At 36.5% G+C, this 25436-nt stretch overlaps 1 protein-coding gene across 21 annotated transcripts in view; it reads left to right on the top strand.

Moving 5' to 3' along the window:
* The window catches only part of GPHN (gephyrin), a 689448-nt gene that overhangs the window by 564778 nt on the left and 99234 nt on the right, over positions 1 to 25436 (top strand). For all 21 annotated transcript variants that reach the window (XM_064374964.1, XM_064374972.1, XM_012438040.2 and 18 more), the window contains one exon: positions 16280 to 16372. In XM_064374964.1, the coding sequence (XP_064231034.1) occupies positions 16280 to 16372 (93 nt within the window). The remainder of the gene's footprint in view (positions 1 to 16279; positions 16373 to 25436) is intronic.

The following is a 25436-nucleotide window of genomic DNA, read 5'->3' on the forward strand; positions in this document are numbered from 1 at the left end:
AGTCAGTGATCTTTGTTTTTACTACTGTCATTATTCAGGGGCACCACAAATCTCACCTGTATAAGATAGCAGACTTAATTGATAATTGATAAATGTGTTAATTCTGACTGTTCTGCCAATCAGCTGTTCCCCTTTCTCCCTATCCTTGGACCTCCCTATTCTTTGAGACACAACAATATTGAAAGTAGGCCATTTAATAACTCTACAGCGGCCTCTTAAGTATTCAAGTAAAAGGAAAAGTTGCTTGTCTCTCACTTTAAATCAAAAGCTGGAAATTATTAAGCTTAGAGAGGAAGGCATGTCAAAAGCCAAGATAGCCAGAAACCTAGGCCGCTGGTGTTATAGCCAAGTTGTCAATGCAAAGGAAAAGGTCTTTAAGGAAATTAAAAGTTCAGTAGACCAACATTCCCTTAAACCAAAGCCTAACCTAGAGCAAGGCCCTAACTCTCTTCAATTCTATGAAGGTTGAGAGAGGTGAAATTCTATGGAAGAAAGGTTTGAAGCTAGCAGAGATTGGCTTATTAGCTTTAAGGAAAGAATACATCTCCATAATATAAAAATGGAAGGTGAAGCAGCAAGTGCTCATGTAGAAACAGCAGCAAGTTTTCCAGAAGATCTGTCTAAGATCATTGATGAAGGTGACTATACTAAGCAACGTATTTTCAATGTAGATGAAACAGTCTTATATGTTAGAAGAAGATGCCCTCTAGGACTTTCATTGCTAGAGAGGAAAAATTAATTCCTGTCTTCAAAGCTTTATAGGACAGGCTGATTCTCTTGATAAGGGCTAAGTTGAAGCCAGTACTTATTGACCATTCTGAAAATCCTACAACCTTTAAGAATTACACTAAATCTTCCCTTCCTGTACTCTATAATGACAAAGCTTGGATGATAGTACATCTTTTTGCAGCATGGTTTACTGAATATGTTAAGTATATTGAGACATATTATTCAGACAAAAAGATTTTTTTCAAAATATAACTATTATAACTAGTCATCCAAGAGCTCTGATTGGGATATACAAGGAGATTAATGTTGTTTTCATGCCTGCTAATACAACATCCACTCTGTAGTCCATAGATCAATGAGTAATGTCAACATTCAGGTGTTATTTAAGACATACATTTTGTAAGGCTACACTTGCCATAGATAGTGATTCCTATAATGGATCTGGGCAAAGAAATTGAAAACTTTCTGGAAAGGATTCACCATTCTAGATGTCATTAAGACCATTTGTGATTCATGGGAGAAGGTCAAAATATCAACATGGACAGGAGTTGAGAAGAAGTTGATTCTAACCTTCATGGATGACTTTAAGGAGTTCAATGCTTCAGTGGAGGAGGTAACTGCAGATGTCTTCAAAATAGCATGAGAACTAGAATTAGAGATGGAGCCTGAAGATGTAACTGAATTGCTGAAATCTCATGATGAAACTTGAACAGATGAGGAATTACTTCCTATGGATGAGTAAAGAAAGGGGCTTCTTAAGATGGAATCCACTGATAAAAATGCCATGGACATTGTTAGAATGACAGTAGAGGATTTAGAATATTACATAAACTTAGTTGATAAAGTAGCAGCAGGGTTTGAGAGGATTGACTCCAGTTTTCGAAGAAGTTCTACTGTGGATTAAATGCTGTCAAACAGCATTGCATGCTACAGAGATATCTTTCATGAAGGAAAGAGTCAATCAATATAGCAAACTTCATTATTGTCTTTTTTTTAATTTTTCCTATCAAAATATAATTATCATATCTGTTTTTATTTATTTATTTTTTTTTATTGCATTTTAGGTTTTGGGGTACATGTGAAGAACATGCAAGATTGTTGCATAGGTGCATACGTGGCAGTGTGATTTGCTGCCTTCCTCCCCTTCACCTATATGTGGCATTTCTCCCCATGCTATCTCTCCCAAACTCCCCACCCGCCGCTGTCCCTCCCCTATTTCCCCCCAACAGACCCCAGTGTGTAGTGCTCCCCTCCCTGTGTCCATGTGTTCTCATTGTTCAACACCCGCCTATGAGTGAGAACATGTGGTGTTTGATTTTGTGTTCTTGTGTCAGTTTGCTGAGAATGATGGTTTCCAGGTTGATCCATGTCCCTACAAAGGACGCGAACTCATCATTTTTGATGGCTGCATAATATTCCATGGTGTATATGTGCCACATTTTCCCTGTCCAGTCTATCATCGATGGGCATTTGGGTTGGTTCCAGGTCTTTGCTATTGTAAACAGTGCTGCAATGAACATTCGTGTGCATGTGTCCTTATAGTAGAACGATTTATAATCCTTTGGATATATACCCAGTAATGGGATTGCTGGGTCAAATGGAATTTATCTCAATGTAGTTTTGATTTGCATTTCTCTAATGACCAGTGATGATGAGCATTTTTTCATATGTTTGTTGGCCTCATGTATGTCTTTTTTTGTAAAGTATCTATTCATATCCTTTACCCACTTTTGAATGGGCTTGTTTGTTTTTTTCTTGTAAATCTGTTTTAGTTCTTTGTAAATTCTGTATATCAGCACTTTGTCAGATGGGTAAGCTGCAAAAATTTTTTCCCATTCTGTTGGTTGCCAATTCACTCTAATGAATGTTTCTTTTGCCGTGCAGAAGCTGTGGAATTTGATTAGGTCCCATTTGTCTATTTTGGCTTTTGTTGCCAATGCTTTTGGTGTTTTGGTCATGAAGTCCTTGCCTACGCCTATGTACTGAATGGTTTTGCCTAGATTTTCTTCTAGGGTTTTTATGGTGTTAGGTCTTATGTTTAGGTCGTTAATCCATCTGGAGTTAATTTTAGTGTAAGGTGTCAGGAAGGGGTCCAGTTTCTGCTTTCTGCACATGGCGAGCCAGTTTTCCCAACACCACTTATTAAACAGGGAATCCTTTCCCCATTGCTTGTTTTTGTCAGATTTGTCAAAGATCAGATGGTTGTAGATATGTTGTGTTGCCTCCGAGGCCTCTGTTCTGTTCCATTTGTCTATATCTCTGTTTTGGTACCAGTACCATGCTGTTTTGATTACTGTAGCCTTGTAGTATAGTTTGATGTCTGGTATTGTGATGCCTCCCACTTTGTTCTTTTTGCTTAGAATTGACTTGGCTGTGCGGGCTCTCTTTTCGTTCTATATGAAGTTTAAGGTGGTTTTTTCCAGTTCTGTGAAGAAGGTCATTGGTAGCTTGATGGGGATAGCATTGAATCTGTAAATTACTTTGGGCAGTATGGCCATTTTCACGATATTGATTCTTCCTAACCATGAACATGGAATGTTTCTCCATCTGTTTGTGTCCTCTCTTATTTCGTTGAGCAGTGGTTTGTAGTTCTCCTTGAAGAGGTCCTTTACGTTCCTTGTTAGTTGTATTCCTAGGTATTTTATTCTCTTTGTAGCAATTGTGAATGGCAGTTCGTTCTTGATTTGGCTCTCTTTAAGTCTGTTATCGGTGTATAGGAATGCTTGTTATTTTTGCACATTGATTTTGTATCCTGAGACTTTGCTGAAGTTGCTTATCAGTTTCAGGAGATTTTGGGCTGAGACGATGGGGTCTTCTAGATATACAATCATGTCATCTGCAAATAGAGACAATTTGACTTCCTCCTTTCCTATTTGAATACGCTTTATTTCTTTTTCTTGCCTGATTGCTCTGGCTAGAACTTCCAGTACTATATTGAATAAGAGTGGTGAGAGAGGGCATCCTTGCCTAGTGCCAGATTTCAAAGAGATTGCTTCCAGTTTTTGCCCATTCAGTATGATATTGGCTGTTGGTTTGTCATAAATAGCTTTTATTATTTTGAGATACGTTCCGTCGATACCTAGTTTATTGAGGGTTTTTAGCATAAAGGGCTGTTGAATTTTGTCGAAGGCCTTCTCTGCATTGATTGGGATAATCATGTGGTTTTTGTCTTTGGTTCTGTTTATGTGGTGAATTACGTTTATAGACTTGCATATGTTGAACCAGCCTTGCATCCCCGGGATGAATCCTACTTGATCATGGTGGATAAGCTTTTTGATGTGCTGTTGCAATCGGCTTGCCAGTATCTTATTGAAAATTTCTGCATCCATGTTCATCATGGATATTGCCTGTAGTTTTCTTTTCTTGTTGAGTCTTTGTCGGGTTTTGGTATCAGGATGATGTTGGTCTCATAAAATGATTTGGGAAGGATTCCCTCTTTTTGGATTATTTGGAATAGTTTCATAAGGAATGGTACCAGCTTCTCTTTGTATGTCTGGTAGAATTCGGCTGTAAACCCATCTGGACCTGGGTTTTTTTGGGTGGTAGGCTCTTAATTGCTGCCTCAACTTCAGACTTTGTTATTGGTCTATTCAGGGTACGACTTCTTCCTGGTTTAGGCTTGGGAGGAGGCAAGTGTCCAGGAATTTATCCATTTCTTCCGGGTTTTCTAGTTTATGTGCATAGAGTTGTTTGTAATAATCTCTGATGATGGTTTGAATTTCTGTGGAATCTGTGGTGATATCCCCTTTATCATTTTTTATTGCATCTATTTGGTTATTCTCTCTTTTCTTTTTTATTAATCTGGCTAGTGGTCTATTGATCTTTTCAAAAAACCAGCTCCTGGATTTATTGATTTTTTGAAGGGTTTTTTGTGTCTCTATCTCCTTCAGTTCTACTCTGATCTTAGTTATTTCTTGTCTTCTGCTAGGTTTTGAGTTTTTTTGATCTTGCTCCTCTAGCTCTTTCAATTTTGACGATAGGGTGTCAATTTTAGATCTCTCCTTGCTTCTCTTGTGGGCACTTATTGCTATATATTTTCCTCTAGACACTGCTTTAAATGTGTCCCAGAGATTCTGGTATGTTGTGTCTTCGTTCTCATTGGTTTCGAAGAACATCTTTATTTCTGCCTTCATTTCATTGTTTATCCAGTCAACATTGAAGAGCCAATTGTTCAGTTTCCATGAAGCTGTGCGGTTCTGGGTTGGTTTCTGAATTCAGAGTTCTAACTTGATTGCACTGTGGTCTGAGAGACTGTTTGTTATGGTTTCCATTCTTTTGCATTTGCTGAGGAGTGATTTACTTCCAATTATGTGGTCAATTTTAGAGTAGATGTGATGTGGTGCTGAGAAGAATGTATATTCTGTGTGTTTGGTGTGGAGAGTTCTGTAAATGTCTATTAGGTTTGCTTGTTCCAGGTCTGACTTCAAGTCCTGGATATCCTTGTTAATTTTCTGTCTCGTTGATCTAATATTGACAATGGGGTGTTAAAGTCTCCCACTATTATTGTGTGGGAGTCTAAGTCTCTTTGTAAGTCATTAAGAACTTGCCTTATGTATCTAGGTACTCCTGTATTAGGTGCATATATATTTAGGATTGTTAGCTCTTCTTGTTGCATTGATCCTTTTACCGTTATGTAATGTCCTTCTTTGTCTCTTTTGATCTCTGTTGCTTTAAAGTCTATTTTATCAGAGACGAGAATTGCAACTCCTGCTTTTTTTTGCTCTCCATTTGCTTGGCAAATCTTCCTCCATCCCTTTATTTTGAGCCTTTGTGTATCCTTGCATGTGAGATGGGTTTCCTGGATACAGCACACCGATGGGTTTTGGCTTTTTATCCAATTTGCCAGTCTGTGTCTTTTGATTGGGGTATTTAGTTGATTTACGTTTAGGATTAATATTGTTATGTGTGAATTTGATACTGCCATTTTGATGCTAGCTGGCTGTTTTGCCCGTTAGTTGATGCAGATTCTTCATTATGTTGATGCTTTTTACCATTTGGTATGTTTTTGGAGTGGCTGGTACTGGTTGTTCTTTTCTATGTGTAGTGCCTCTTTCAGGAGCTCTTGTAAGGCAGGCCTGGTGGTGATGAAATCTCTGAGTACTTGCTTGTTCGCAAAGGATTTTATTTTTCCTTCACTTATGAATCTTAGTTTGGCTGGATATGAAATTCTGGGTTGAAAGTTCTTTTCTTTAAGGATATTGAATATCGGCCCCCACTGTCTTCTGGCTTGTAGGGTTTCTGCTGAGAGATCTGCTCTGGGTATAATGGGCTTCTCTTTGTGGGTAACCCAACCTTTCTCTCTGGCTGCCCTTAGCATTTTCTCCTTCATTTCAACCCTGATGAATCTGACGATTATGTGCCTTGGGGTTGGTCTTCTTGAGGAATATCTTTGTGGTGTTCTCTGTATTTCCTGTACTTGAATATTGGCCTGCCTTGCTAGGTTGGGGAAGTTTTCCTGGATAATATCCTGAAGAGTATTTTCTAGCTTGTATTCATTCTCTTCCTCACATTCAGGTACACCTATCAAACGCAGATTAGGTCTTTTCACATAGTCCCATATTTCTTGTTGACTTTGTTCATTCCTTTTTACCCTGTTTTCTCTAATCTTGCCTTCTCGTTTTATTTCACTAAGTTGATCTTCGACCTCTGATATCCTTTCTTCTGCTTGGTCAATTTGGCTGTTGAAACTTGTGCATGCTTCGCGAAGTTCTCGTGTTGTGTTTTTCAGCTCCATCTATTCACTTATATTCCTCTCTAAGTTGTCCATTCTCATTAGCATTTCATCAAATCTTTTTTCGAAGTTCTTAGTTTCTTTGCATTGAGTTAGAACATGTTCTTTTAGCTCACGGAAGTTTCTTATTACCCACCTTCTGAAGCCTGATTCTGTCATTTCATCACACTCATTCTCCATCCAGTCTTGTTTCCTTGCTGGTGAGGAGTTATGATCCCTTGTAGGAGGAGAGGTGTTCTGGTTTCGAGTGTTTTAATCCTTTTTGCACTGGTTTCTTCCCATCTTTGTGGATTTATCCACCTGTCGTCTTTGTAGTTTCTGACTTTCAGATTGGGTCTCTGAGTGGACGTCATATTTGTTGATGATGAAGTTATTTCTGTTTCTTATTTTTCCTTCTAACAGTCTGGCCCCTCCGCTGTAGGACTGCTGAGGTCCAGTCCAGGCCCTGCTTGCCTGGGGATCACCTGCAGCAGCTGCAAAACCGTAAAGATTGCTACCAGTTTCTTCTTCTGCTTTGTCCCAGTAGGATACCTGCCAAATGTCAGTCTGAGCTCTCCTTTATGAGGTGACTCTTTGGATATACGGGGGTCAGGGAGCTGCTTGAGGAGACAGTCTGTCCCTTATAGTAGCTCAAGTGCTGAGCTGTGAGCTCTGTTGTTCATTCAGAGCTGTTGGGCAGATACGTTTAAGTCTGCTGCAGCAGAACTCATAAACCCCTTTTTTTTCCCATGTGTTCTGTCCCGGGGAGTTAGGGCTTTATTTATGAGTTTCCGCTGTGCTGCTGCCCTTTTTTTTTTTTTTTTTTCTGGGCTGCCCTGCCCAGCAAGGAGGCACCCTAGTCACTGTCTGCCTGCAGAGGCTTTGCTGAGCTGCTGTGGGCTCCGCTGAGCGGCTGTGGGCTCCGCCCAGCTGGCATGTGAACTTCCCTGCAGTCCTGTTTTTATGGATGTAGTTAGAACTGCCTCGGCAATGGTGGCCTGCCTCTGTAATGACAGACTCTCTCTGTAATGGCGAGTTGCCTCGGCAACAGCAGGCTGCCTCAGCAATGGCGGACTGCCTCCTTAGTGGTGGAGTGCCTCGGTAATGGTGGACGCCCCTCCCCCACAGAGCTAGACCATCCCAGGTTCAGCTGTGCTTGCTGTTAAACTCTCAACCCAGAGCATTTCCAATTGCTGTTTTTTTGTTTTTGTTTTTGTTTTTGTTTTTGTGGGGGTGGGACCGGCCAGGCCTAATCACCTGGCTCTCTGCCTCAGAGCCTTTTGTTTTTTAGTTGAAAGGTCGGCTCTTTCCCAAGTGTTCTGGTCGCCTGTTGAAAAGGTGCCAGGATCTGTGTGATTTCCCATGCTGCGACCCACTGAGCCGGCTAAAACAGCGGTGCTGAGATTTGTGGCACTTTTTTGCCTGGGAATCTCCTGGCCTTGCTCCCTGTTTCAGTCCCCCACCTTTTTTTTTTTTTAATCAGATGAATGAGCAACTCTGCCTTCCCAGAGCTTCCCGGAGCTACTCTGCCTTCCCGGAGCTTCCCGGAGCTCCACTTGCTGGCTAAGCAGGGACCCAGTCCCATTTACTCTGCACCAGGAACTGCCACGCCGGCCAAAACAGCCATGCTGGCAATCCGTGGGGCTCCTCTGCCTGGGAATCTCCTGGTCTGTGGGCAATAAAAATCCGTCTGGAAATGCAGCATCCACTCACCCTCTGCACTTCCATTGGGAGCTGCAATCCTGTGCTGCTCCTAATCGACCATCTCTCACTCACTTCCCTTAGTCATCTTTCTCTTCTCTAGATACAAACACAGCTGTTAGTGTGTCAGTCCCAGGAATTGTTTTCCATTATTGTCTTATTTTAAGAAATTGCCACATCCACCCCAGCCACAAACAACCATCACCCAGATCAGTCAGCAGCCATCAACATGGAGGCAAGACCCTCCACCAGCAAAAACATTACAACTTGCTGAAGACTCAGATAATTGTTAGCAACTTTTTTTAGCAATAAAGTATTTTTTTAAGTTAAGGTATATACATTGTTATTTTCACATAATACTATTGTACACTAAATATTTAGACTACAGAATAGTGTACACATAACTCTTATATGCACTGGGAAACCAAAAAATTTGTGTGAATCACTGTATTGCAATACTCAGCTTATTGCAGTAGTCTTGAACTAACCCTGCAATATCTCTAAAGTATCCCTTAATTCACTTTAAAGTTTTTTTAATGATGTAAAGACTCAAATCTGTACATGCTTCACCTTTCCAAGTAACCCTCTTAATCCCTTGGCCTTAGTTAATATTGTCCCTACTGATGGTCATTTAAGCAGAGTAGTTTTAAGATTGCCTTTTCAGTTCTTTTGGTGAGCACAGTGAATAGTTGATGTGTGAAAAAAGATCTTTCAGTAACCTCTCATGTAGATTAAGTATAACGGTGGCCTTTAAATGTTGCAGCATCAATGCTGTTACAATGGGCATGAGTAAACCTTTGACGAATTTATCATCAATAGCAGATGGATTTATGTCCACATTTTGTGTTTGGAATTCTTCAGTAGTATCTTTTCCTTTCAACATTCTACTATCTACCACACTCTTTCTTCACTCTTTGTTCATACAAATGATAGATATCGGTTAGCCAAATTGATTACAAGGAATCAATTTCCTGGGCCACTGAACTTAAAGCTCTCCCTTAACTTTCTAAGAAGCCTCTTAGAGCTAACTACACAGGGAACTTTATAACTGTGGGATTATTTTGATAAGTGACTTTGAGAAATTAGAATGCTTTCTACTCCTATATCCATCTTAACTTAGAAAGAAGAGAGTATAGACAGTCCCTGACTTATGATGGTTTGACTTATGGTTTTCCAACAACTCAGCAAGAAGAGAGTATAGAAAGAAAGTCCCTGACTTATGATAGTTTTACTTATGGTTTTTTGATTTACAATCGTGTAAAACCATCACAATTTCAACATACTTCAAATTTACATTTTGATATTTTTGTGGGCTGTTGATATGTAGTACTTGACATAGTCAACACTTTATAAAATAGGCATTTCTGCCCAACTGGATGTTAATGTAAGCATTTTGATCACATGTAAGGTAGGCAAAGCTAAGCCATGATGTTCACTATGTTAGTTGTATTTGAGTGCATTTTTGACTTGCCATGTTTTCAACTTAAAATGGGTACATCAGGATGTAACCTCATTGTAAATCAAGAAACATCCGTATTATCTGTGTCAGAATAAATGGCCAACCAAACAAATTAACTATTTAACTTTTCCCCTTTAGATAATATATTTGAGCTTAATGCTCACAAATCATACTTAACTTTAGACAAAGTTCCCTGTCTTTATTTTTCTTGTGTGTATGCCCATTGTCAGACATTTGAATCAGTATATAAGACTTTTTCTGAAGATACCTGTAGGCCAGTCATCTCAGTTTTAAGAGCTAGTATTCCAACTAGTGGGGAATTCATTAATCACTCTTACCATATGGAAAACTTAATTTTATATTTATCCTACTAACAACATAAAAAGACTACCTTTTTTGATTCAACCAGGCTGCCACTATTTTCTTACAGCACACGTAAGCCTGCCACACAAAACAGTGTATCAGACAGTTCTTTTCCACTTCCTCTCTACTGCCTGAGATCACTTAATTGTATATATGGTGCAGGGTGCCCAGTGATACATAGCTTTGCCTTTAAGATTTCTGATACTCTATATAATCCAGAAATACGCATATTTCAAATATTTGTTTATGGTCTTCATCCAACTGAAGACATTATTTTACCAAATTTATACAATACAGTGTGTGGAGGAAAGTAGAACAGAATGAACATTATTTACTTCTTGGCACACAGCCTAACCTTCAGCAAAATGAAATGCTAACAGCAGTCTATGAAAAGCTGCAAACTCCCACCATCAAATGTTCCTAAGCAAGCATATTAATTATATTAATCACCTATTGGGAAAGCCATCTTTTGCTTATTATAATGGGGCTCTTCCTGGAATGGGGCAACTGGTAAAAGGAAATTTTGGTTATATTTTTCTGAAATTACATTTTTCAGTAAGTCCTTTGGCTCCCATTGCTTCAGTTGCTCACTGCTATTTCTCTACCAAATGTTAAACTTAAAATAATCATAATATCTAAGTGAGAAGTTACTGCTTCCTGGTTCCCATTTAAGTTTGAAGACTTAGGATACCTTACTAAAATCACAAGCGCAAGGTTTATCCAACACTAATGCTTAGATTCTACCTATGGGCAAAGGGAAGGGATGAATTAACATCTACTTAAGTATCTATACATATGCAAGAGAGACAGTCCCATGTGGCAAAGTAATTTGCAGCACTATTATATACTCTTTATATTCCATATGGATCATCTGATCTAACATTGAATGAAGTCTAATATTGACAGGTTAGAAAAACTAGAAAATTGTTTAGTCCTAAACTGTAATAAGAGATGTGGATGTAGCCACGTATATAGCAGAGAGGTATATCTGGCATTTATTCCTTATTCCTTCAATTATTTTGTATCTGCTGCTGACTGGGAGCCCTTACCAGTTTCCACTTGATTGCCTATTTCTCTCCAGATTTTTTTTCCCTTCCCTTAAGCTCTCACACCAAAACGTGAGGTCATGCATGCTTTTCTCTTTGGAGAGACTTAAATCTTTGCTGACAAGTTAACTTTATACCAACTCCAAAATCAAGACTAATCCAGTAGGGATCTAATTTACCTTAAATATTGCAACCCCTATATATAGTATGAATTCAAAATAAAAAGCTGGTCAGTTATATATATTGTAAATTTCATGTTAATAATATTAACAGAAGACCAGATGATATATATATGTGTGCTATAAATATGACTTTTCTAAATATAATCACATATAGAGATGAAATATTCTTCTTCAAGAAAACTGTTATACTTAGAACAGAAAATCAAACACCGCATGTTCTCACTCATAGGCAGGTGTTGAACAATGAGAACACATGGACACAGAGAGGGGAGCATCACACTCTGGGGTCTGTTGTGAGGGAATAGGGGAGGTTGGGAGGGATAACACGGGGATAAATGCCAGATATAGGATGGAGGCAGCAAACCACATTGCCATATAGGTACCTATGCAACAATCCTGCATGTTCTGCACATGTACCCTAGAACCTAAAGTGCAATAAAATATATATATATAAAAACTCTTGTACTTGCCTTTAGAAAAAACTTTATCAAGATATAATTCATATATTATACAATTCAAACTATTTATTGCTTTTGGAATATTCAGACATGTGTAGCCATCACTACAATTTTAGAGCATTTTCATTAACTCAAAAAGAATGCCTATCCCTTTTAGCAATCATCCGCCTATCCCCTCATCTCCACATCCAGCCCTGAATAAACCACTAGTCTACTTTGTTTCTATACATTTGCCTATTTGGACATTAGATATAAGTAGAATCATATAATACATGGTCTTTTGTAACTGGCATCTTCCACTTAGCTTAATATTTTCAAGATTCATCCATGTTATAGTATGTATCAGTAATTCATTCCTTTTTTGTCATCATGGGAAAAATACAACAACAGAATGTATCATCTTAACTATTTATAAGTTCAGTAATATTAAGTATGTTCATATTGTTGTGAAACAGATCTTCAGAATTTTTTCAACTTGCAAATTCAAAACTCTATATCTATTAAATAAGTCTTCTTTTACACATCCCTCTAGCACCTGATGACTATCATTCTACTTTTTTTCTACTAATTTGACTACTTTAATTGTTTGTTCATTCATCTATTGAACATTTGAGTTGCTTCCACCTCTTGTCTATTGTGAATATGGTTTCTATGAACATGAGTGTGCAAATATCTCTTCAAGACCTGCATTTAATTCTTTTGAATACATATCCAGAAATGGGGTTGCTGAAATCATATGGTAGTTCTATTTTCAATTTTTTGAGGAACTTTCATACTGTTTTACAAGTGGTTACACCATTTTATAACCCACCAGCAGTGTGCAAGGGTTTCAGTTTCCCTTATTTATACCAAAACTTTTCTGGATTTTTTGATGGTAGCTATCCTAATGAGTATAAGGTGATGTTCTCATTGTGATTTTCACTTTGATTTTTCTGACAATTATTGATGTTGAGCATCTTTTTATATTCTTGTTGGCTATTTGTATAGCATCTTTGGGAAAATGACTATTCAAGTCTTTTTTTAATTTTAAATTCATGTGATTTGATTTTTGTTGAGTCGTAAGAGCGCTTTATGTATTATTATTATTATTTATTTATTTATTTTCACAGGTTATTAGGGAACAGGTAGGTGGTGTTTGGTTATATGAGTAAATTCTTTAGTGGTAATTTTTGAGATTTTGGTGCACCCATAGCCCAAGTAGTATACACTGTACTCAATTTGGATTCTTTTATCCCTCACCCCCTCTGACCCTTTCCCTCCAAGTCCCCAAAGTCCATTGTATCATTTTTATGCCTTTGCCTCTTCATGGCTTAGCTCCCACTTATAAGTGAGAACATACAATGTTTGGTTTTCCATTCCTGTGTTACTTCACTTAAAATTCTGGTCTCCAATTCCATCCAGGTTGCTGCAAATGCCATTATTTTGTTCTTTTTATGGCTGAATAGTATTCCATGGTATATATACCACAATTTCTTTTTCTACTCATTGATTTTGGTGGGCATTTGGGCTGGTGATGCCCATATTTTTGCAATTGCAAATTGTTCTACTGTAAACATGCATGTGCAAGTATCTTTTGTGTACAATAACTTCTTTTCCTCTGCGTAGACACCCAGTAGTGGGATTGCTGGATCAAATAGTAGTTCTACTTTTAGTTCTTTAAGGAACCTCCACACTGTATTCCATAGTGGTTGTACAGGTTTACATTCCCACCAGCAGTGTAAAAGTGTTCCCTTTTCACCACATCCCCACCAACATCTATTATTTTTTGATTTTTTGATTATGGCCATTCTTGCAAAAGTAAGGTGGTATGACATTGCGGTTTTGATTTTCATATCCCTGATCATTGGTGATGTTGAGCATTTTTTCATGTTTGTTGGCCGTTTGTATATTTTCTTTTGAGAATTGTCTATTCATGTCCTTAGCCCATTTTTTGATGGGATTATTTGTTTTTTCTTGCTAATTTGCTTGAGTTCCTTGTAGATTCTGGATATTAGTCCTTAGTGAGTTGTGTAAATTGTGAAGATTTTCTCCTACTCTATGGATTGTCTGTTTACTCTGCTGATTGTTCCTTTTGCTGTGCAGAAACTTTTTAGATTAATTAAGTCCCACCTATTTATCAATGTTTTTGTTGCATTTGCTTTTGGGTTCTTGGTCATGAAGTCTTTGCCTAAGCCAATGTCTAGAAGGGTTTTTCCAATGTTATCTTCTAGAATTTTTATAGTTTCAGTTCTTACACTTAAGTCCTTGATTCATCTTGAGTTGATTTTTGTGTAAGGTGAGAGATGAGGATCCAGTTTCATTCTTCTACATGTGGCTTGCGAATTATCCCAACACTATTTGTTGAATAGGGTGTCCTTTCCCCACTTTATATTTTTGTTTGCTTTGTCAGAGATCAGTTGGCTGTACGTATTTGGGTTTATTTCTCGGTTCTCTATTCTCTTCCATTGGTCTGTGTGCCTATTTTTCATACCAGTACCATGTTGTTTTAGTGACTATGGCCTTATAGTATAGTTTGAAGTCAAACTATATAGTATGATGCCTCCAGATTTGTTCTTTTTGCTTAGTCTTCCTTTGGCTATGTGGGCTCATTTTTGGTTTCATATGAACTTTAGGATTGTCTTTTCTAGTTCTGTGAAGAATGATGGTAGTATTTTTATGCAAATTACATAGAATTTGTAGATTTCTTTTGGCAGTGTGATCATTTTCACAATATTAATTCTACCCATCCATGAGCATGGGATGTGTTTCCATTTGTTTGTGTCCTGTTATTTATTTCAGTAATGTTTTGTAGTTTTCCTTGTAGAGGTATATAGTATAATTATAAGGGTCCAATTTTATTCATTTGCATTTGGGTATCTGATTTTCCAGCAACATTTGTTGAAGAGACTGTCCTTTCCCTATTAAGTGGTCTTGGCACCCTTATCAAAGACCATTTGACTGTAAACATAAGGGTTTATTTCTAAGTTCTCTATTCTATTCCATTATCTATATATCTGTTTATGCCAATACCATACTGTTTTGAATACTATGGCTTCATAATATGTTTTGAAATCAGGAAATATTATTCCTCCAACTTCATTCTTTTCCACAATTGTTTTAGCTATTTGGAGTCCCTTGAGATTCCATATGAATTTTGGGGTGAGCTTTTCTATTTTTATAAAAAATGTCCTTGAGATTTTGATAGGGATTGTACTGAATTTGTAGATTGCTTTGGGTAGTGTGGACATTAACAATATGAACATAGGCTGTCTTTCCATTTACTTGTCTCTGTTATTTCTTTCAGCAATGTTTAGTAGTTTTCAGGAATATATCATTTCTTTTTATGGCTATGTAATCTTTCATTGTATAGATATGCTTCAGTTTGTTCATTCGTCAGTTGATGGATATTTCGGTTTCCATCTTTTGGCTATTATGAAAAATGCTGTTAAAAATAATTATGCTCAAGTTTTTGTGTGGCATTTGTTTTCACTTCTTTTCAGTTTGCCCTTGCTTTTTAAGAAGAATTGAATTTAAATAAAAGTAAAGACTGCTCTGGAAGTCCAGGATAGAAAAACACATTTTGAGTAAGATCTGTATTTGTTGCTTTGAGTACACAGAAAGGAAATAAAAAGTGCAGTTCTTTTCCAAAGCTTGAGGAACCACACACACCAACATGAGAACTCTTACACATCAATTTTGCAAATAGTTGCTAACTGATAGTATTTGGATCTGTGCCCCCCGCCTCCAAATCTCATGTTGAAATGTAACTCCCAGTGCTGGAGGTGGGGCCTGGTGGGAGATTACTGGAGCATGGGGGTGGTTTCTCATGGTTTCTTTTTTTTTTTTTAACCTTTCTCTTCTTAAGAAAAAAAACTTTAGGATTAAAAAATGATGCATTAATTGTAGAAAATGTAGAAATTTTTGGAAAGTAGAGCAAAGGGAATAAAAATTATAAATCTAACATTCTTAAGTAATAAATGCTTTATATTTTCATGTATGGTTTTTTCTTCTTTTTCTATTGATATGTACACATATATCTTAATGTAGTTAAGACTATATACTGCATGTTTGACTTTGCATGTTGTAAAAATATGTATCATAGGAATTTTCCTATGTCAATGAATAGTCTTTATAAATATTACCTTAGCCTGCATAATATTTCATCTTAAGAATATATCATTTTTATTTAAATACCTATATTGTTGATAGTTTGGTTTCTTTCCATTTTTTCTATTGTATGTAACTCTGAAATAAACATGTACAGAAACATTTATCCATTTTCCTAGGATAGATTTGTAGAAGTGAAACTACTAGATCAATGGGTATGAAAATGTTTAAAGTTGGCTTTCCTTTGGGTTGTTAAAGGATTAGTGACATATTAACTGAACACATCTTTGATTACTGTATAGCACCTCATATTCAGATAATCTCTGCAAGCACTGCCATGAATTGACTGGATGTAATCTTTTATTTCAGGCACTAGAATGCGTCTCTTCTTTCTGTCTCGTATTTCTTGGGACAGAAATCAGGAGGTCTGACTGAGCCCATTTACAAGCTGTGTCAGACAAGCACTCATGCCCATCTTGTTTATGACTGCCTGCTTACACTATTGCTCTCGGTATTTACATTTTCTTTCTTTTCTCTTCCTTCAGATGGAATGGGGCGAGTCCTTGCTCAAGATGTATATGCAAAAGACAATTTACCCCCCTTCCCAGCATCGGTAAAAGATGGCTATGCTGTCCGAGGTAAATATTTTGGTGTCTTAAACATAATCAGACTCACAGTATATTTTTTTTCAGATTTGTGGCGCAGCCCAAGCACCCAGCAACAGTTAGATTTGTTTTCCCGTGGTTGTCAGAATAACTTCATTCACAGATAACCATGTTAATCTGCACCTGTATATTTTCTGGTACAATCTGGATTAAAACTTTTCAGTTAATGAAAAGTTATATAAAAACTTTTTTAAATTTTTTATTTTTAATATTTGTGGATACATGGTATATATATTTATGGGAGTGCATGAAATATTTAGATACAGGCATACAACATATAATAATCATATCAGGTTAAATTTGGAATCCATCACATTAAGTGTTTATCCTTTGTGTTACTGAAATCCTCGCTTACAAATATACATATAGTAATAAAATAAAAACACTGCACTTCAATTTATTCTTTCAGTTTCTGCACATGCCAGACAGCATACATTCTTGATCTGGAAGTTTTCCAAATGCTTTCTAGTTGAAAACATCTATATGGTCTAAGAAAAAAGAGCAGATTCCCAACACGAGGATAAAGGTGATGGGGTCTGTTCTGCTTTCAACTCAAACATCAGTAAAGGGCTTCATGAAAAGCAGAAATGAGGGAAACCTCTAATTCTCTGGAAGATGCCATATTTCAAAGTTCTGGAGCCCCAACAGCTCACTAGTATTTAAAAGCAAATACTAAATAGCATGTTTCTGCCTAAATTCCAATCTAAGAACCCAAAATGAAAATTCAACTGAATTGCTCAGAAACTGTTGTTGATTTTTTTGGTTTTGTTTTGTTTTTCCATGTACAACATGATGTTTTAAAATATGTAGTATACATTGTAGAATGGCTCAATTGAGCTAATTAACACATACGTTACCTCACATACTTATTTTTGTGGTGAGACTTAAAATCTACTCAGTGATTTTCAAACTATGATACATTATTATTATGTTATTGGTTATTAATTCAAGGTTGATATCATTGAAGAAACATGTTTAAAAAAACATTTTTGGCTGGGTACAGTGGCTCACGCCTGTAATCCCAGCACTTTGGGAGGCCCAGGTGGGTGGATCATAAGGTCAGGAATTCAAAACCAGTCTGACCAATACGGTGAAACCCCATCTCTACTAAAAATACAAAAATTAGCCAGGCATGGTGGCGTGTGCCTGTAGTCCCAGCTACTTGGGAGGCTGAGGCAGGAGAATCGCTTGAACCTGGGAGGTGGAGCTTGCAGTGAGCCGAGATGACATTACTGTACTCCAGCCTAGACCACAGAGTGAGATTCTGTCTCAAGAAAAAAAAAATTGTCCAGTTTATCAGAGCTGTTAAGCATGCCAATTCCTTTTTAATGGTCAGTTATGAAGTCTCTTACTTGGTTTTTTAAACTACATTTAGCCGTGAAAATACAGGTTGGGCATCCTTAATTTAAAAATCCAGAACTTGAAGTACTCCAAAATCTGAAATTTTTTGCATGTTGACATGGCACCATGAGTAGAAAATTTCATATCTGACCTTATGTGAAGGATCACAGTAAAAACACACTCAAAATTTTGTTTAGAAAAATTAGTTAAAACATTGTATAAAATTACCTACCTTTTGGCTATGTGTATAGGATATATATGAAACATAAATTAATTTGTTTAGACTTGGATCTCATCCTCAAGATATCTTATTATGTATATGCAGATGTTCCAAAATCTGAAAAACATCAAGATCCAAAATACTTCTGGTCCCAAGCATTTCATATAAGGGATGATCTACCTGTAATTTTCTTTTTCTTATAATTAAATACATCATTAATCTCCCCTGTGTGCCATCATCATCTCTTAGTAGTTATCTTTTTATGTTGGAGACAGCATAGCAAATGATTAAGGCTGTAGGCTTTGAGCAAAGTTCTAGTGATAAGTGTTTTAGTACCAGTTCCATCTGTAACTTCGAGCAAATCACTTAAATTTTTGAGCCTCAGTTTTCTCATCTTTAAAATTATAATAATTACAACAATACTTACTCTAGCAGGTTGTTGTTAGGATTAGATGAGTTTGTAGAAAGCCTTAGTAAAGTACCTGGCACACATTTAAAAAAAAAAAAAAAGAACACTTGATAATTGTCGCTTAAAATATTTAATGATAGTATCTATTATTATCACTATTATTATTATAAACACATTTTCTTAAACCATCTGAAAAAGGGATAACATTTGAATTGGTACTCTCATTTTCTGTATAAATAAAATGTTAGAGATATTGAGCTTATGTTGTTTTTTTTTCACTTCCACTAGTATTCTTTCTCATAACAATTATGCTGGATTCACCTCATTCAGCTTGATCTCACTAGATTAGAATACTTCTGAAATTGTCAAAGCTAGAATATAAATACCAAATTCCCAAAGGCTCCTGTGGTTTTTTCTTTCAAGTTGATTTCTTCTACAGTGTTGATTAGAATAAATATTGTCCAGACAGAAAATTATTCTATTCTTGTGATAGCTTCACTGGCTCTTCTAGATTCTGTTTTTTTTTCTTTTCCAACACCATTGTCTTGAAATAGTTTCTTATTGCCCATCTAAAAAGTAAATTCTGTTTTGATCTAATAATTTGTAGCCATACAAGATTACTATAAAATAACAAAGAATTCTTACTTCCAGAGTAGAGCAAACAGCTACAGCAGATGAAACACCAGAGACAAATAAATCTGTTTTTTATAATCTTTTTAATATAAAGTGGGAGAGAGTGAGGAAATAAATTAAGGCAGAATTATTCCCAAACAGAATATTGTTCTATGATTTTTACATGAGCTGTAGCAGCTCAATTAAAAAAAAAAAAAAGGGTTGCTGTTAGCTTTTCTTGTTGCCAAAGAGAACGAAGCCCCTATGAACTTTTCTGACACTGTATAACCAATCAAAAAATGTTTATGTAAAATTACCATTTAGTATCCTATTTATGCTTTTGTTTTGGAGTTGTTGTTTTGTTTTCTTTGTTGTTGTTGTTGTTACTTCACCAAAAAAAAAAAAAAAATGTAAAATGGCATCTCAGATTGTAAACAGTCCAAGACATTATCTACCATGCAGCTGATTCACATTGTTTCTTTCTTGCCAAGGGTTGCTAGTTCTTCAAGATACGTAACATCTAAGAGAGACATAAGAGATAACCATCATGTAGATGGTTAAATCTCAAAATAGGAATGGTTAGTATGTCTGTGTGTACCATGTGAACGTCATAATCAAAGAAGCAAAAGTCTCCTGTAGACAAGTGGCATGGTCTTACAACTATGCCAGATTTTCCTGTTTATACCTCCTCACCTTTTTCTGTAATTCAGGAAAGTAAACTCTCCGAATCCTAAAAGTTGCTTTTACCATATTTAGTAATTAAGGTAATTTTCATTTCTTTAAAGGTAAATGTATTCATTAGTCTCTTTTATGTTATAAATACCACCCTCAGGCAGTGTTTCAGTAAAGAATATCCTTGAGGCCAATTGTTGTGGCTCTCTGCCACTCTCCTTTGAGTACCTCCTTCTCTCTACCCCTGTCTTCCTTTACTCTGGTTCCTTTCTCCCTGCTCCCTTGATTCTCCCTATTTTCTTCTCCTCTGCCTCTACCTTAGGCCTTCCAGTAATAACCAGTGGCACTCGTGAGCATTGCTAACCCTCTAGGTGTAAAGATGTTGCTAACTTGCTCTGGATCACTAAGCATTAGCCAGTATCCTTCAGAAACATGTGGGATAAAACTCCAAACCAGTTGGAGGATCACTTGCTTTAAGGTATGTGAGTTCAAAAATCAAGACAGTAATAAAATGACTAAGGAAATAAGTAGAAACAGCTCAAAATAAAACATTAAGAAAGAACAGGGCCGGGCGCGGTGGCTCACGCCTGTAATCCCAGCACTTTGGGAGGCCGAGGCGGGTGGATCACGAGATCAAGAGATCGAGACCATCCTGGTCAACATGGTGAAACCCCGTCTCTACTAAAAATACAAAAAATTAGCTGGGCATAGTGGCACGTGCCTGTAATCCCAGCTACTCAGGAGGCTGAGGCAGGAGAATTGCCTGAACCCAGGAGGCGGAGGTTGCGGTGAGCCGAGATCGCGCCATTGCACTCCAGCCTGGGTAACAAGAGCGAAACTCCGTCTCAAAAAAAAAAAGAAAGAAAGAACAGAATGTAAAGAAGGCAGGAATCAAGTGATGATAATACAAAATAATAGGAAGACCTGTAAATCTAAAACTGCATTAAGGTGGGAGTGAATTTGAAACATAAAAGTAGATAAAAGAAAAATCAAAGTGGCGTATTTACAATTTGAATCAATACAGTATTTTTATTCTTTATATTTTTGGAGTTTGTTTCTCCCTTCACACTGATAAAGCTAATCATCCTCTTGATGCATTCACATCCTCCTCTTTAGATGTGAGTGCCTATTGTCTCACAGTTTCTTTGTGGATATTAATAAAGGCAAAAATATCTCAGAACTCCAAGTTCAGCTTTCTTGAAAAAGTTCATTTGAAAGGTTTATTCTTTCAGAACTTATTTTGAGATCATTTGGAAAAAAGGAATATTTTGAACAAACCAGGAATTATTTTCAGAGCCATGGTAACATACAGTTCTGAAAAGATATATTAAGAGAAAGCTTTGCCATTTGTTACAGAGAATTTTTAAAGTTTTTTTTTCCTGTTTATATTCTGATTGAAATTACTTATGGAAAAGCAAAAATAATCAAACAGGACATTTTAAAATTGCTAATTAACTTACTCCCTGGCCCCTATTAACATTTCGTGAATTTACCCCACACACAGTGAGTTAGAGTACACTAAAATTCAATATAGACAATCCATAGCCATTGTAATTTAGAGGTAGTTCTTATTCTTTCAACAGTAATCACATTTCAGGGCTTTTTTATATGTATTTGAATCCTCTTTGGCTACAACTGGTTCTGCAATTCATTTGACAGCCTATTTTGTTCCCTATTACAGGATGCTTTCAATGAAAAAGAAGGCCTTATAATACAGGAGTAATACATGAACAGATAGATAATTTGGAATAATTAAGTTTAGCTAATTCAAAAAGAAAATATTTAAGAAAATAATACCTCCTTTCCCAATACTAACAATTAATAGGCATTTTCCCTGGAAGATAATGGTAAAGAATACATGATGCCTTCTTACTCACGTATCCTATGCCCACCTCCATGCTTTCCATAAGAAAAGGTAGCCAGTTTATAATTCCAAACAATTTGCCCAATTTAATACTTGAGTGTAACTGCAGCAAATATGAATCCTCTTGTTACCTTTCCCTAGCAACCCCTCCTATAATCTTAATTTTAGTATACATATAAATACTATTATCATGTGCCTTTCTTGCAGTCTCAGACAGTGTAGTTCTATAAGCAGAGTAGATAAATTACTATTTCTTCTGCCTTATTCCTCTATCACCTATTTCCTAGGACCTCTGAAAGTTATGCTATCTCTATGTGCTCTAATTTGTTCAGCCTTAAAGTGGAAATGATGATACTCTTTATTATTGAAAATAAATGAATAGCTCTACAGTATTTCAAGAGACTTAAAGAGAGATCACTGTGGCTGGAACATGAAGATGAAGGACAATTCCATGGCAGATAATTTGAGAATGATTGTTTTCTATATACACCATGAGTAGTTATCTAGTGGTATCAATTTCATATCATATAAATAACTAGAACTCTTCAAATAAATGGGTGAACAAAACTAAAAGTATTTTCTGGACATTAGAAAAAGCAGGACTAAGAGGGAACAGCTTCAGAGTCTTGCATTAAATGTGAATTGTTTACATAATGCATATGCCATTAGGATTTGGTTTATATTGCTTTTATCACTTCTAATTCTACAGTTGCAAAGCAAAAAAACTCATTAACAGATATATCAGAATTACAAAGGAAACAATTCTATAGAAATCCTTCAAATCCATCCATCTTTTCTAATGACATACTGTGGCCTACTTTCTTTTTTTCTTTCCAAGCTCTAGGTTCATGTGCCATCATGCCTCCACTTCTGCCCTCTCCTACCTAAACTTGTAGAATTCATCTTGAAAAACTGCAATTTCTTTTTAACCTGTCTCTTTTATAGATATTTTTAAATAAATATAGTCATGCACCATATTAATATTTGGGTCAACAACAGACTCTTATATGATGGTAGTCCCATAAGATTACAATGGAGCTGAAAAATTTATATTGCCTAGTGATGTTGTAGCCATTGTAAGGTCACATAGTACAACACATTACCTTTCCTATGGTTAGATATGTTTAGATACACAAATACTTAACATTGTGTTACAGTTACCTATACAGTATTCAGTACTGTAACATGCTATATAAGTTTGCAGCCCAAGAGCAATAGGCTATACCATATAGCCTAGGTATATAATAGGCTATACCAGCTAGGTTTGTGTTAGTACACTCTATGATGATATTCACACAACAAAATTGCGTAACAGTGCATTCCTCAGAATATATCCCCATTGTTAGGTGACTCGTGACTGTTCAACACATTAGATAGATTGATAATTATTTTTCTGTCTTTATAAGACAAACCTTGGTGTTAAAATAAAATTCAGACTCCTGTAGTTCACTGATTTTTTATTCCTTAAATTTTCTTAGTCTGAATTTGTCTATATTCAGTTCAATCTTATAGTGCTCTGCTTCTTAAAAAGGGTAATCCATAGACCAGCAGCCTCACCATCAGCATGTTAGAATGTAGAATCTCAGGCCTTGTCCCAGCCTGACTAAATTGGAATCTGTATATTCACAAGATCTCCAGATGATTTGCATGTATATTAAATATTGAGAAATAAGGGAAATAATAAAAATGACTCCTCTGTTGGTAACAAGAAACTTCTTTGTAGTTGGTTGACTGATTGTTCCTTAGCCAGCAACTGGAAAGATTCAGGGTAAGGTGGAGAACATAGTGCAACTGAGCACATATTCTCTCCACAACTGGTATACTTTCCCTAATAACAAAGACCTTGCTCCTTAGAATCACTTCAGAGCCCTTTCACATATGGACCTCCTGGAGACTCCATACTAGGCTTGCCCCAGATGACCTCCAGGTACTCATTATTCAGTTTATTTAGAGGATTGTGCAGAACATTGGTATGAGTATTTTGAGGATATGTGCATGTGTGGGAAAACAGGAGAAAAGAGAAATACCACCTAAAACTTTATGAGAATGCCAAATTCATTTCTTTATTCTTTTAACAAATATTTATTATCAACAATGATCTAGGCACTATGCTAGACAGAATAATGACATAATCTAAGTTATACAGAATTAATCAAAGCGGTCTCTTTTTTTTTTTTTTTTTGAGACAGGATCTCGCTATGTTGCTTCAGCTGGAGTGCAGTGCTACAATCTCAGCTCACTACAGCCTCCACTCCCTACCTCCCACCCAGTGCTCAAGCCATCTTTGTGCCTCAACCTCCCAAGTAGCTAGGACTACAAGCACGCACCACCACACCTGCTAATTTTTGTATTTTTTGTAGAGATGGGGTTTTGCCATGTTGCCCAGATTGATCTCAAACTCCTGAGCTGAAGTGATCTGCCCAGCTGAAGCAGTCTTTATAAATATTCTTAAGATATTGACTCAAATTTTGAAGGAAACAATATACATGGATCAGCAAAAAGTATATGTAACAAATATAGAACTTTGTGTTAGAAAATATTGCTTATTTGTTCATTCATGCATGAATCTTCTAAGAACATTTTTGGAGCCACATTCATTCATCCACCGACCATTTTGAATACTTAACATATTGAACATTTATTTAACACCTATTGTACAGCAAGTGCCAGGGATTTGCAAATACTGTAAATACATTTAGAAGCCATAATTAATTTCAGGATACACTGGCGAAACAAAAGAGTATGGAGGCAACTCTTGAGGGGAGAGGAGTCAGATATGACTTCATAGAGAAGATGACACTTGAACTGAGTCTTAACAGCTAAAACAATCTTTAATCAGAAGGCAAGAATACGAAAAGAACACTTTAAATAGCAGAAGTAGCATATGTCATGGAGCTGAAATATGAGTTATCTTGGTACTCTCAGGGAACTATAGTACTAGCAGTTGAGAACAGCTAGAGTATAAAGTATAAGGAAGACATGAACCAAGGTCTTTGCACATAATGTTCTCTTTGTGCACAATGATGGAGCACTTCCACTTTATGTCTTTTTCTCTCTCTCCCTCTCCTCCCTTCCCTTTCCCTCTCCCTCCTTTCCTCTGTCTCTCTGCTCCCCACTCTCTCACACACATACACGCCCCTCCTTAGCTCTTACTCATTCTTCATATTAAAATCCGAAATCCTTTTATCATGCTTTCCCTGACTCCCCAGTGTGGCTCAGATACTTTAATTGTATACTCTCATAAAAGCATGTTTCTTGGCTCTGGAGTGGTTTTCTTAATTTGTATTTATATATTCATTAATGTGATTATTTGTTTGATTAATATCTGCCTCTCCTGATGCATCAGTGGCTTTAAGAGTTTTATTTTAACCACACCCATGGGAAGAAATACATTAAATATATATTACAAGCCAGTGATATATACACACACATATATAACATATGCAGTATATATAAATATACATACATATATACATATAAGCAAAAATAGGTTTCATGAAATAAGAGTCACCCTTACCGTGTGTGCTAAAATGTATTTTCTATTCATTTAAAAATTATTTACAAGTTGATTTTAAAGCCCACCTCCATTTGTCATCCAGAATTTGAAAAACCTTATGACAGATTAGCACTGCACTAAAACAGAAACAGTGTCTAGGTTTACCCCGTACTCTCTCTCCAGCTCCTAATATAACACTTGGGGTGTGAAAGATACTCAGAAATTTACTGAATGAATAAAAGGAATGAAGAGCTTCAAAGGTATTAATTTAAAACTGTGATTATACCCGTTTTTACCAAAAAGAAAACTGAAGGTTAGAGAGGTTTAGTAATTTTGCTGAGAGTCCCTGAAGCTAACAGTAAACAGAACCAGGATGCAGATTCAGTTTTTTTTTTTTTTTTTTTTTTTTTACTCTAAAACAAT

Source organism: Aotus nancymaae, unplaced genomic scaffold (assembly GCF_030222135.1).
Source record: "Aotus nancymaae isolate 86718 unplaced genomic scaffold, 86718_ANA_hifiasm-v0.15.2.pri h1tg000011l, whole genome shotgun sequence".
Taxonomy (NCBI): Eukaryota; Metazoa; Chordata; class Mammalia; order Primates; family Aotidae; genus Aotus; species Aotus nancymaae.